Below are 13,552 nucleotides of genomic sequence, written 5' to 3'. Positions count from 1 at the left end.
TTTTGACTCCTTGTCTTCTTCACTTTGTCTTCCGAATCTCCGTTTATTTAGGTGATTTCGGACAACCGAAATAGGGCTCACCCGAACCCAATTTCCGGCCTTCCTCGAGTAGCCTTCCGTCTCGGCTTAACGTCCCTCGAACGCCGCGCACGTCTTCACGCCCACCAGAGTACTCTTCCGCAGCTCTCTCGTCCTTCGGACGCACCGAGTCCGTCGGCTCCCTTCCCGTGTCGTCCTTCTCGCTAGCTGCGTCTTCCGCTCGACTTCCTGTGTTCCTAAGCTCCTGCACACTCAGACACAGGGATCAAACACAGCAGGACCTAACCAACTTGGTTGATCACATCAAAACTACCACGGGGTCCAACAATCCTTAGCAGCTGCAACCAATGTTAACTGTAAACGATGAGCAAAATAATGTACATAATAGGCATATGGACAGTCTCTAAGAAATAATGCTTGAAGCATATTCCATTCGCCACGCATATTACTTGCACCATCATACCCTTGTCCTCTCATGTTGTGGATTTGAATATTGTGTTGAACAAAGATGTCAGAAATTGATTTTTTAAGATTTGTTGATGTTGTGTCCTCAACACTCAAAATCTCAAAGAAATGTTCCACTAAAAATCCAGAATTATTAACAAATCTGAAAATAAGGGACATTTGCTCCCTTTTAGATTCATCTTGAGCTTCATCAACAAGAATACAAAACTTGGCATCTCCCAATTCATCTCGAATCATTGTTCTCACTTTATTAGCAAGAATATGCAATATTTCCTTTTGAATTTGCGGAGAAGTGTATTTAGCATTTTGCGGGGCATTATGTAACACAATTTTTGTAATTTCATCATTTAAATGTGCTTGAAATTTTAACAATTCAATAAAATTTCCACGATTTAAGGAACTCTCTGATTCATCATGACCTCTAAAAGAACATCCTTGAGTTGCAAGCCATAAAAAACCTTCAATTGTTGCCTTTAGGCGCAACCTATTCTTTATAATTTCTTCCGTAGATTGAGCATTCATCACTTTGTCAATATTTTGCTTTGGTTTCATCAAATCCTGAACACATTTCACACATCTATTATGTGATGAAGACAATGAACCAACATGAATAAGAAATGCACATTTTTCTCCATCATTAACTCTCTTCCAACTGTTAAACCCTTCAGAAACAAGTGCAGAACGAGCCATTGGATTACTTGTATTCTCAAAAAGAAAGCATGGAAAACAATATGCTTTGTCCTTTGAAGGTGAATATTCTAGCCAAAGAAATTGTTTGAACCAAACATATTGAAATCGACGATTTTACTTTTCAATTTTTGTTCTTGGATACTCAATAAGTTTGGGTTGATAAGGACCTGCTTTGATATATGCTCTTCTAATCTTATCCCGCTCATTAACAGAGTATTCACAAATCAATTTTCGTAATCCTGAATCTCGTTCAATAGAAGAAATATCAAATTCTTCTTCTCTTTGTTCTATTGGTCTAGATACAAAATGAGGTTGTAAATCGGAAGCCAACTGTTGGTCTAAGAGGTATATCACATTGCAATTGATTATCAAATTCTGACTGATCATCTCTTTTCCTAAAAAATGACGGTAATGTTTTTGGCTTTTTATTTGAAGGTTGTTGGTGTTCCATTTATAACTGAAGAAAAAAAATAACTACAAATTAATTATTTATAACTTAAGAACAAAAAACAACTACCAATCAATTATAACAAACTTAATCATATTATTCATTTTATGTTAAACTCAAACACAATAATAAATCAATTTATAATATCACAACATTCCCTAGTATTAGAATCATAATTTTCAGATAATTTAAAATTTTAAATAATTTCAAATAAAATCACAACTACAAATCTAAAATTACCTCTGTGATTTGTCACTTTAAGATAAAGAGAAGTCCACTGTCTACCCGTAAAATCCAATGCTATGCTAAAACTTGAAATGCCTAAAATCAAAAATAAAAATAAAGGACTTAAAAAGGGAACAAATGTGGGAATTTAGAAGTAAACTTAGGACCTTCCACTTTTTTTTTCCAACCACAACAATTACAAATAATAATGAGTATCACAATTAGATTGACAGAATGTTTAAATTTTTTAGAAATTTAACCTAGGTTGGAAAAAACTTTCCTAAAAAAAATTAGAGCAAATTAAAGCGACTATGATTCTATGAAGAACATTTTCTACTGTTGTTCTGGTAAATCCATCATACACGGCGATCCCCAGATCGTCAAGACTAAACTCACACAAAACATTCTAAGAGCCACGGAATTCCCATAACCCTCTGTTTGAATGAGGCGAGGCAAGGTTCATTGATGGAAAGGGAAGGGAGGGGAAGGGAGGGAAAGTAATATATTTATCTTACCCTTGTTTGGAAGGGAGGAAAAGTTCATTTGAGAGGAAAGAGATGGAAATGAAGGTTAAATATATAAATTTACAAAAATAACCTCTTATTTTTTTAATAAATCTGCATGTGAAAAAATAAATAAGGATAAAATTGGAATAATTTTTCCTTCCCCTTCCTTACACCCCAAATTGGGGTGCAAGAAATTTCGTTGATTCCCGAGCATGCAAGGAGAAGCTTTACCCTTCTCTCCCCTTCCCCTTCATGATTCACTCTCTCTCAAACAAGTGTAAAAATTCTTTTTACCCATGTTTACCTTTCCCTCCCCTTTACTCACCTCCTCCCAAAAAGAAGGTAAGGGTGAAGCAACTAGCAAGAAAGACGAAGGAACCAAAGAATTTACAAATCATTAAAAAAAAAAGAGGGACGAAGAAGACGAAGGACGAAGGACGAAGAAGAATTGGAGAGCATTGGAGATCTGGAGAGGTTGGATTTTGAGTCTTTGACGAAGGACGAAGAAGACGAAGATTCGAAGAAGATGTAGATAGAGATTAGAAGATTACTACTTAGCAGTGCTTGAAAATGTATTGCAAGAGGAAGAGATTGAGGAGAACCGGCAGCTGAAGAAGGAGATGATGTGCTGACTGCTGAAGATTGAAGAAGGACTGAAGGTGGCGACGATCACTGCCTCAATGTGTCTATCGTGCTAGAGGAGGAGGGCGGTGAAAAAATCGCTAGGTTACCACTGGGCTCGATGTGTTCACTGCACTGCACTGGGCGGTGAAAAAAAATCCTAGAAATTAGAGAGTTAGGGTGTTAAAAATTGCTGTGCTGCACTGAGCAGTGCAGCCCAATACTGGCTACGCCATTGTGTGGAAGGACTGTCAATGTAGTAGAGCCAAGCAAAGCCCGACCCAGAGGACGATCAGTCCTAAACTTGTTCTCGACATTTTAAATGCTAGCCTAACTAATTAATTTATAATTTTTAAAAATAATAATATTTTTAAATTGTCACGAATCTAGAATAGTAACTGACGTTTGAAAGTGTAAACCATAAGACAACTAAAGTTAAAAATCGGCTTTATGAAAATCATTGAATCGGCAATAATAATTCCCAACCACCACGACTCTAGAATCAAAGTGACACTTAATGTTGGCATATTGATTTTAATATTCTTAGTTTTTTAACTCTTATTTTCTGTCAAATAAGAAAATAATAATAATTTAAATATTAAAATATTATTTTAATATTTTTAAAAGAGAGTTGTCATTTTAAAGATATAGATAATTAAGAGGCACTTTGATTTTCAAGATGATAATTACGTCGCTTAAATGCGCAATTTACAAATATTCTAAATATTAATTAATCTATTGGACCAGACCGGTTACGTTATCGGTCCAGACACGAAAAGTGCCGGTCGGCATGTCTCATTGCGCAGCAGCCAGAAGGTTCCATTAGGCACGATGTGAAACGGTTTTTTATACTTTACCACTCCTTGTTTACCTATTTGCAAATCGTCAACTTTGTTGTCCACCTTTAACTCCAAACACGTTACACGTGCTACAACGTGTTTCGTGCTTTAATAAATCCATTCCCAACTTTAAGAATTCCGGCAAAAATTATTTTTTTTATTGTCGCATCTCTTAATTTATTATTAATTTAGGAGAGATAGAAAAATCAAAATGATGCTTTTCACCTTAAGTCCTTACATCAAGGGAACGTTCGGGTTAGCCCGGATTCGTTACATGAAAAAGAAAATTAATAAGATTGGTAATGTTAAGTTTGGGATTATCGATTCAATTTTATAAAAAAATTTTACGGGTACGTCACACTAGTTACACTCTTAAGAGGTTAATAAACATTTAAATTTTAATTGTGACTTATTATTGGATTTTTTTTTCAAGTGGAATAATAAATTTAAGCCGCTTAAATGTGTCTTCATAAGTATATTTCAATTTACGGTAGAAAATTTCTATAAAACTAGAAAAATTATCTCTATAATTAATCGGAAGAGTTATGTACTTTTTTTAAAAAATATTTTAACATTTCATCCTATATTTTACTATTTTTAAATTATTTCTATTTTTTAAATATGTATGGCATTTATAAAATCATAATAATATAATTTTGTAACGATTACAACTAAACGATTATAACATGTTGAAATGTGTAATTATTTTGTAGCTACATGTTGACATGTGTTGATCAATATTGATTTGTTTTAATTAGAGATAAAATGTTCATATTATAAAAATTATGAATTGTAATTGTTATGATATAAGGTTGATAAGAGATGAAGTGATCATATTGTAATAGTAGAAGATGGTAACCGTTACCTCGGGGGTCTCTCTAAGATTGTCCAGTGTGATCTAGAAGTGACTAAATCACAAGGGCTTTTACTCAATACAGAGGCCCTTTGCATGGGTCAAGTGACCTGTGATGCATTTCACACACGTTGGGAATCAACTCATTTGCAATAACACTACATAGAATACCAACTGTGCCATCCGTGGGGGTGAAGTGCTGATATTGTAAGGTGCCCTATGCTATCTTAACAACCTCTTAGAGTCGACCTCACATGTACGGAGGGAGATAAATTCAAGTACACAGGCAAAAGGAGCATGATGGAATGAATTCAAGATCACGAGTTATTATGAGATTCAACTCCTAAGTTGTTACACCAAAAATGTTATGCATGCATCGTCTATGCCACTTCCTAAGATAAAGTGCTCATATTATAACAACTATAAACTATAGTTATACCACAATATATTTGCATTGATCAAAGTTGAAGTGTTTATATTGTCTTAGTTATAAATCTATAGGCGCTATAATAATATTAAAAATAAGAGTAATTTTGAAAATAAAAATGTACGATAGAATGTGGGCAAATTGTCCTAAACTCCCCATGCAATGTTTCAATTTTGCCCGTCAGTCCCTATGTAGAATATTTGTTTCAACTCCCTAATCCACACCAATTCACCTAATTTACTATCTGTGCACACATTCCGAGGGACTGTTACAAAATATAGGTACAAAAAATTTAAAATGAGGTATCATTTGTCAAAAAGAGGTATAATTCTTCTAAATTCATTATCATTCAAATTCAAATTTAGTACACTATCTATACACAATTTTTAGGTACATAGTAAAATATAAGTACAAGAAGTCTATAATGAAGTATCGTTCCTCCTAAATTTAACATCAGTCCTGTACACATGTTTTTTAGGTATATAGTAAAATATAGGTACAAAAAATTCATAATATAAATCCAGCATCGTTTAAATTAAAATTAAATATATTTTATATTCAATTGAGTATTGTTTATAATAGATCAATCAACACCATCTATGTAGATACATAATTTACTTTATATGTAGTTTAATTGGATATAATTATATAAGATTATATATAGATAGTGAATTAAATGAATTGATATAAATTAAGAAGTTAAAATAATATTCTAGGGTAAAATTAAAACTTTACATGAAGATTTTAGGACAATTAACTCATAGAATGTTCTCTCCATGATAAATGAAAAGGAACGTCTCCTTTCGATTAAAAAATAAAATTCTTCTAATTTCTATACATTAATTTATGCTAAATTGAAAAGAATTCTAAAAATTTACAGCTAAATGGAATTTTGTAAAAGAATAGGAATTAGTTATAATGAAGGGGGCAAAGTGAATATATTTGTGCTCCCAAGTTTCACGAGGCGGCCGGCGTCCGTCGGAATCATTGTACTTACGTGACTTAACGGTTAAAATCTCGATCATACTACGAGGAGCCATCTCGACCGTCCAATGACCGATCGACGGAGGAAACGGAGCTCCGCGTTGAACATGCGGCGAGGCGGAGCGTGTGGTGCTTTATCAGGCCAGGTAGTCCTTCTATCCGGAGACTGACACGTGTGCGTTTCGTGTTATTATTTCTGCTCTTCGGGAGCTTCTTCGTCTCTCGCCGCCCTTCTCCATGCTCGCCGCAGTGAGATCCATGTGATTTCGAGGTGATTATTCGATCTCTGTTGATTTTAGCGTCTCTAGTTCGTCTTAGATTCTTCCGTGCCTGTCGTGATTGGTTTATCAGCATTGCTGATCTCTGGTTTTGCGACCTGTGGCGAAGGGAAATCTTCCATCTTTAGGGCTATGTTTAAATTCTTGTTTCTGAATACTAATTTTGCTCCGGAATAGTAACCCCTGATTTTGACTGATAAAGTGCCCAAGTTTTGTTCTTTTAGCTTCTTTTTAGTGGATTTTTTTGACAGGTTGTGATTTCGGATTTGATGTCCCTATTCACAGAAAGAGTGAGTCGTTATCTGCATCATCAAGCCTCGTTTTTTCCGAATTATTGGGTCGGATTCATGGATTTTATCTTTCCATTGATCTCAATGTAGGGATCCATGTAGAGGCTGAACATTTATCATTATTTGGTGTTTATAGTCAGTGATACAGTGATAGCTCATGGAGCTATTCATTTCCTATAAAATGTTTCAAATCGATTCGTACTTTGGTTGTGCGTTGCATGGTGCTTTAATTTCTAGATGTTTGTCTTCCAAAAAGGAAAAATCGGTGTAATTTCTTTTCTTTGCTCTTTAAGTTTTTTGAGAAAGATTGCATTGTTTTATATGCCTATATGTTTATTTGTTTCTCATAGTTCTAGATTAGGAAATCTTTTTTTTCCCTACAAAAGTAGTTATAATCGGTGCAGTTGTTTATTTGCAGATTCTAGGTGTCTTGTTCGTCAAATGGCGTCTTCCTCTTGGCAGTGCTTAGTTGGGCATAGGTCATTCTTCCATGGTGAGTCCAGGTTCCTGTCCAAATCTGAACTCTTCAGAACTATGCAGTTTTTGAAGAGGAACACATCAGAGTTCGTTGCTCACAAAAATTCTTTTGCTGCACATCCCCAGAAGGTGAAGGTTCTGTTTAATGCATACTCTGCAGATTAGAATATGTTATTATTTCTGTTATTAAACATCCTTATATGTGACTCTCTGGGATTCATATACTGCTGATTGGAATCTTGTTTCCTGCCTTTTTAGAAAATTGGAGCCATATTTCAACTTGCTTGTTTTACATCTAGACAAAGGGGGAGAATGTGCATGTCCATAACATTGCACAAAGCTATTTGTCACTTTGTATGGTTCAATGGCTAAATTTAAGTGAATCTTATTTAAAATGAGCATTTGCATGTGTTTCAAAGTTGAAAATTCAGGTAGGCACATATAACATTGGGTTGGATAAAGAAGAACTGTTATTCCCTTGAGTTTCATTTCGTAAGGATTGCAGTGTGCATTATGAAAGATAGGAACAGCAGAAAAGAGAGCAGGGAAGAGGACTACCAAAAAATCCTGCGGCTATTTAGCATTCAAACTCCTACTGCAGTAACTGAAGAGGAGGAACCAAAATAAGAAAGAACAGGAACCCAATAGCTCTCTGGTCCTCGGCAAAAGATAGGAACATGGAAGGGAACTCATAACTACAAATCAACATCCTTTTTGTTCTCTGTTTGGTCCACATTGTTGTTCACTTTGCTGCCAGTTGTCCTTGTTATTTGGCTTCCCTCAAAGAACGAGAGGTGGTAAGCAAACTTATATTAGCAAGTTGGTATTAATTTAAGGTCTCATGTAAGAAGTAATGTGCATGTAGTTGCTATGACTCGGGGTAAAAGTAAGTGGCTGTAGACTTATTTTGAACATTGTATCAGCGCTCAGTTTGCTTATCAAAGTGGCAAGCAATGAGTATTGTTAAGTTGGATATGCTCATTGTTTTTCCATTACAGGTCTACTAGTACTAGAAAATACTTAAAGTCAATGCATACCTTTATCTTGTTTTGCTCTCACTGTTTCACGTAGTAATTGTATTTAGATTTTGCAGTTTTTTTTCTATGCTGACTTCTATTGAGTAGTTTTATTTTGACAAATTTGTTCACAGAGTTTGTGCAGCCAAGTAGGTGCACTACCAGATCTTTGTGATTTTTTTTGGGAAAAGGATCCAACTCCTATATTAGACATGATTGATACACCAGTTCAGTTGAAGAATCTGTCTCACAAAGTATGTTAGTTCTACAACTGTTGCCTTTTTGATTTTTGCTGCAAATTGTAATTGTCTTCGAGAGAGCTGATTCCAATTCAATGCAGGAATTAAAACAATTGGCCACTGAAATTCGTTCTGAGATATCTTTCATTATGTCAAATGCTCGTAGACCTTATAAAGCAAGTCTTTCTGTGGTAGAGTTGACAGTGGCGATACATTATGTTTTCCATGCACCGATGGACAAGATACTTTGGGATGATGGTGAACAGGTTCTTTTTTATTTTCTTGTTAATTAAAAGTGATTCAATTTCAACTGCATTGTATGTCAATGCTAGATCCTTTATTGAAAATTTTTGTTCCATCATATACAGACAAATGCACATAAGATTCTGACTGGGAGGCGCTCTTTTATGCATACTCTTAAGCAAAAAAAAGGTCTCTCAGGTTTCACTTCTCGAGCAGAGAGTGACTATGATGCATTTGGAGCTGGGCATGGATGCAATAGCATATCTGCCGGACTTGGTACTCTTACGTATTCCTGCCTTCTCCCCCATTTTTAATATTCCATTCAATATTTTGCCGTGTCCTTCATAAGATGATAAACTAAGTCTCCAAGATATGATTGACAATATTCCAGTAATACTTCTGTTAATTCTCTAGCCAGTGCCATATTGATCATCAAGCCTCTACATGTTGGCTAACATATATGTACCGAGAAGGCTTTTTAAAGATTTGTAACTCGTTTCTTTTTCTCTTCTATGTTGTACTCTTGTGGTTCTTGAAAAGGATTCCTCACATATCTATGCTAGGAAACTTTAGCCACGAATAACATGGACGTTCTTAAATAACCTACAATGCATTTTTCAGTTAGACAAGAATTGCAAAATTAAGTTAAAAGTGCTTTATCTGAATATTACTTGTAAATGAAGCAATAGGATCCATATAGCAAATCCTAAGTAGTTACCATGATGAAGATTGCAAAACTAGGAGTTTCTTGACATATTTTCGCCATATATTTGCCAAAATGTTTGTCAATTTTTTGGACAGGTGATTGTTGATGCACGTCACTTTAGGCAATTTTTCAAAGTGTATATTTGTCAATGATTCTGAAGGTATGACATCTAAAGAATTATTGAAGCTTTATCATGTTCAGATTGAGTTGTTGTGATGATGTGAGTGGAACCGTAAAAGAATAACTTTTGTAGCAACCCAACTTTTCTATTTAACTGGAAAAATGGAAATTTAATTTCATCTGTCTAGAGTTGAGGAGTATTTACCATTTCTACACTCAATTTCACTTAGATTGAAAGCATGGTCTATTTCATATAGGATTGTCCAATTGCTGGTGGTTCATTTACATCACTGCTTCCCATCAGGACTTATTTTGTAGGATGGTTCACTGTTTGCTGCAATTAAGTGAAAAGTTGTTAGATTTTGTTACTCTTATCATTATTATTTTAAACAATGATATTGAATATTGACTATTGAGGCTTATCTATTGTTCCTTAATTCAGTAGAAAATCCTTCTTTGAATTTCAATGTGTATTTTACTCTTTACAAAGGGTTGACACTGAAAAAAAATTGGTCCTCACATTGATTATTTTCCACAGGCATGGCAGTTGCAAGAGATATTCAAGGAAAGAAGAATCGTGTTGTGGCAATTATAAATAATTGGACAACAATGGCTGGTCAGGTCTATGAGGCAATGAGCAATGCTGGATATCTTGATTCTAACATGATAGTGATTTTAAACGATAGTAGGCATTCTTTACATCCGAAGCTTGATGATGGATCAAAAATGGCAATCAGTCCGCTCTCCAGTAGTCTAAGCAAGCTCCAATCTAGTAGATCTTTCCGGAGATTCAGGGAAGCTGCAAAGGTACATGTATTCTCAATTCAGTGACATCTAAGCAGTATGATAATTCCATATGGTTGGTTGATAAAAATTACCACGCTAGTTACATTCTGACACAGAACCTGAGTTTTATGTAGTTTGTTTGGGAAATATTTATCTTGATTAACCTTAAGCTTTACTTGACAGAATTTCAAATAGGTGAAGCTGCTTTGGTATATGGGTCTTATTTCATTCGTTTTATTGCCACAATTGTTGACCAACCCAATGCTTGTTTTTTCTTAACTACTGTGTGTGTGTTGCCTCAGTTGTTAACCCATCCAATGCTTGTGTTTCTGAACTAATGTGTGTTTTCTCATGTATGCTGACACCAGGGAATAACAAAAAGAATTGGTAAAGCCGTGCATGAATTGGCAGCCAAAGTAGATGAGTACGCACGTGGTATGATTGGTCCTCCTGGAGCTACTCTCTTTGAAGAGCTTGGATTGTACTACATTGGACCAGTTAATGGGCACAATATTGATGATCTAGTTTGTGTACTTAATGAAGTGGCATTATTAGATTCAACTGGTCCTGTTTTAGTACATGTCATCACAGAGGACGAGAAGGGCTTGGAATCTACTGACGAAGGTAAATGATTGAATCCTTTTGTATTACAGAATGCTGCAGGGCAAGGTCTCTATACCATTCAACGTATATGATGCAACAATATGCACAAGTGTGTATGCACACTTGTGCGCATGCAAACATAAGTTGGAAATATATATCTAGGCTGTAATTGCAGATTTTCTAAGTGGTGAATATATTCTCAATTTGGTGTTGAACAGGGACCTCAAAATCATGCCCTTTAGTATCAGATTCGAAGTCCATGAAAAGCAGCCTCAGGACGTTCAATGATGTTCTTGTGGAAACTCTAGTAGCAGAAGCAGAAAGGGACAAATCAATTGTGGTAGTCCATACTGGCATTGCAGTTGATCCATCTCTTAAGCTTTTCCAGTCCAGATTTCCAGATAGAATCTTTGATATAGGAATGGCAGAACAACATGCTATTACTTTTTCAGCAGGATTATCTTGTGGAGGCATGAAACCATTCTGCATAATTCCATCAACATTCTTACAAAGAGGATATGATCAGGTGATTTTCTTTTCCTGTCTTCAATGTTTACCTCCCCATACAGGACTTGCTCTCTCCAAACCCATTAAGATTGCATCTGCAGCTTGTACACATATGATCATTAAAAATTGCACCATAACAAGATTTTTAAAGGTATGTCTTCCATCCCCTGGGCCATCTTAGTAGTCATTACCTAAATTATCAGGGCCCATTCACAACACTTATTATTCTATCATTAATGATGAACATAGGATTTGAACATCTATTCTAGTTCTTTTCTTGGGTCGTTTCTCTTTAACTTTTTTTGTTGTGTCTTCTTCCATGGGATCCTAGATTTTTTAATTTTTTATTGGTAAATTATCTAGATAGAAATTTGGATGCTGGAAAAGTACTGTATTGTTGAAAATTTTTCTTCATTGGATTGCCACATTACAAGACAATGTGATTAGAAAATGCAATAGTACTAAACAGTTACATTAACTATCACGTAAGTTTTCACTTTAGCTCATCGAGTGAATACTAAAGTATAGTCAACAGCACACTACACTAAAACTTAAGCCATATTAAATTCCATTAAATGTGATCATCAACTTGCATTCCATTAAGAAGATAAAGCTCATTTACTGAAGTACCATCATACACTTGAAACAAATGGCAACCATTTTACATGTTTAGTTTTACTCATTATTCGAAAACTGGCCGTCTATGCAGGGGGAATGGTTGTTCAAATATATTACTCTAAATGAATTCCTTCAACCATGGATTATAGTAAAATTTGAAAAAGTTATGCTTTTTTTTTAGGTCATTGAAGATGTGGATCTGCAGAAAGTTCCTGTAAGATTTGCCATCAGTAATGCTGGGCTTGTTGGATCTGAAGGTCCTACTCAATCAGGAATTTTTGATATTACATTCATGGCATGCTTGCCAAATATGATTGTCATGGCACCATCAGACGAAGATGAACTCATTGACATGGTAGCTACTGCTGTTCGTATCAACGATAGGCCTATCTGTTTCCGATATCCTAGAATGGCCCTTTTGGGAAATGGTAGTTCATTACATAACGGGATTCCTATTGAGGTATCTTTTCGTATTTTCCTTCCCATAATTTTCTTTGTGATTACTAGTCGTATTTATTCTGTTTAGTATTTTCACTTACTACATCCTTCCCGAAACCACGACCACTTTGCCAGTTAAACTGCTAATCAGCTGTTGGATTTATTTGGTTGTCTTGATGATCTGGAATTGCTTGTTTTCAGATCGGGAAGGGAGAGATCCTAGTGGAAGGAAAGCATGTGGCTCTTCTTGGCTATGGTGTGATGGTTCAGAATTGCCTGAAGGCCCGATCTTTGCTTGCTAGTCTCGGTATTGAGGTAACTGTTGCTAGCGCCAGGTTTTGCAAGCCACTTGACATTGAGCTCATCCGAGAGCTATGTCAGGACCATGAGTTTTTGATAACGGTTGAGGAAGGAACTGTCGGCGGCTTTGGTGCTCATGTTTCTCAATTCCTGGCTCTTGATGGCTTGCTTGATGGAAGAGTGAAGGTGCCGTTTTTCTCCTATCCTTCCCATCTTTTTGTCGACGAATGTATTCATGCATTGGCATGATTCAATTTACGACTTAATCACCCCTCTGAGTTCATCTTTGTTTGAATCACCAGTGGCGGCCCGTGTTGCTACCGGATAATTACATCGAGCATGCATCCCCAAGGGAGCAACTAGATATTGCTGGATTGACCGGCCATCACATTGCAGCGACAGCATTAAGTCTGCTAGGGCGTTTTCGCGAAGCCTTCAGCTTGATGCGGTAGAACTGCTCTAACTTCGCGGGCAAAATGGATAGACACAAAGGAGTTGATTGGGTTCCTATAAGATGTCTATGATACTACGATTTTTTTGCAGAGGCTGCCAGAGTATCTAAATTGAGTTTCTTTCGGTCGGCTTAATGAAGTGGCTTTTCAGTATGAGCTGCATTTGGTGATGAAATGGGTCGACTGCCATCGTCTTTTGCCATTATGCTGTCGATAGTCATAAACCGTTTTGAGCAATCATGGAAAGCAAATGCCTTCAGCATCGAATCGGGAACGAAAGGATCTGTATTTTGTTATCTGTGTAGGTATTATACGTAAGCTATCATCGTGCCATGTTCCATGTGCAATCGCATTAGCAATGTTAATGGCTTCATTCGGTGTA

The 13,552-nt window shown here is 35.9% G+C and overlaps 2 protein-coding genes across 4 annotated transcripts; one reads left to right on the top strand and one right to left on the bottom strand.

Annotated features, from left to right (window-relative positions):
* Window positions 1-348: 348 nt before the first annotated feature.
* On the bottom strand, window positions 349-1,194 carry LOC121999794 (zinc finger MYM-type protein 1-like). The gene has a single exon (XM_042554427.1). It carries the CDS (start codon window positions 1,192-1,194, stop codon window positions 349-351), a length of 846 nt encoding a protein of 281 aa, XP_042410361.1.
* A 5,058-nt stretch (window positions 1,195-6,252) lies between these two features.
* LOC122002966 (probable 1-deoxy-D-xylulose-5-phosphate synthase, chloroplastic) lies at window positions 6,253-13,552 on the top strand. 3 transcript variants are annotated; one of them, XM_042558373.1, is made up of 11 exons: window positions 6,253-6,368; window positions 7,084-7,271; window positions 8,293-8,412; window positions 8,499-8,663; window positions 8,766-8,916; window positions 10,005-10,273; window positions 10,621-10,876; window positions 11,074-11,381; window positions 12,162-12,440; window positions 12,620-12,904; window positions 13,021-13,552. In XM_042558373.1, the coding sequence occupies exons 2-11, from the start codon at window positions 7,107-7,109 to the stop codon at window positions 13,168-13,170; spliced, it is 2,148 nt and encodes a 715-aa protein (XP_042414307.1). In that variant the 5' UTR covers window positions 6,253-6,368; window positions 7,084-7,106; the 3' UTR covers window positions 13,171-13,552. The 3 variants fall into 3 exon arrangements, with proteins under 3 accessions (XP_042414307.1, XP_042414306.1, XP_042414308.1); XM_042558372.1 differs by having other exon boundaries at window positions 6,272-6,368; window positions 7,070-7,271; XM_042558374.1 differs by having other exon boundaries at window positions 6,277-6,368; window positions 7,091-7,271.

Source organism: Zingiber officinale, chromosome 7A (genome assembly GCF_018446385.1).
Source record: "Zingiber officinale cultivar Zhangliang chromosome 7A, Zo_v1.1, whole genome shotgun sequence".
NCBI lineage: Eukaryota > Viridiplantae > Streptophyta > Magnoliopsida > Zingiberales > Zingiberaceae > Zingiber > Zingiber officinale.
The sequence above is the reverse complement of the archived record's forward strand: the minus strand, read 5'-3'. Positions and strand labels throughout refer to the sequence as shown.

Coding starts and splice junctions, on each gene's coding strand:
- LOC121999794 (XM_042554427.1), bottom strand. CDS start 1,194: ATGGCTCGTTCTGCACTTGTTTCTGAAGGGTTTAACAGTTGGAAGAGA.
- LOC122002966 (XM_042558373.1), top strand. CDS start 7,107: ATGGCGTCTTCCTCTTGGCAGTGCTTAGTTGGGCATAGGTCATTCTTC. Junction 7,272..8,292: donor TTGCTGCACATCCCCAGAAG/GTGAAGGTTCTG, acceptor ATTTGTTCACAG/AGTTTGTGCAGCCAAGTAGG. Junction 8,413..8,498: donor TGAAGAATCTGTCTCACAAA/GTATGTTAGTTC, acceptor AATTCAATGCAG/GAATTAAAACAATTGGCCAC.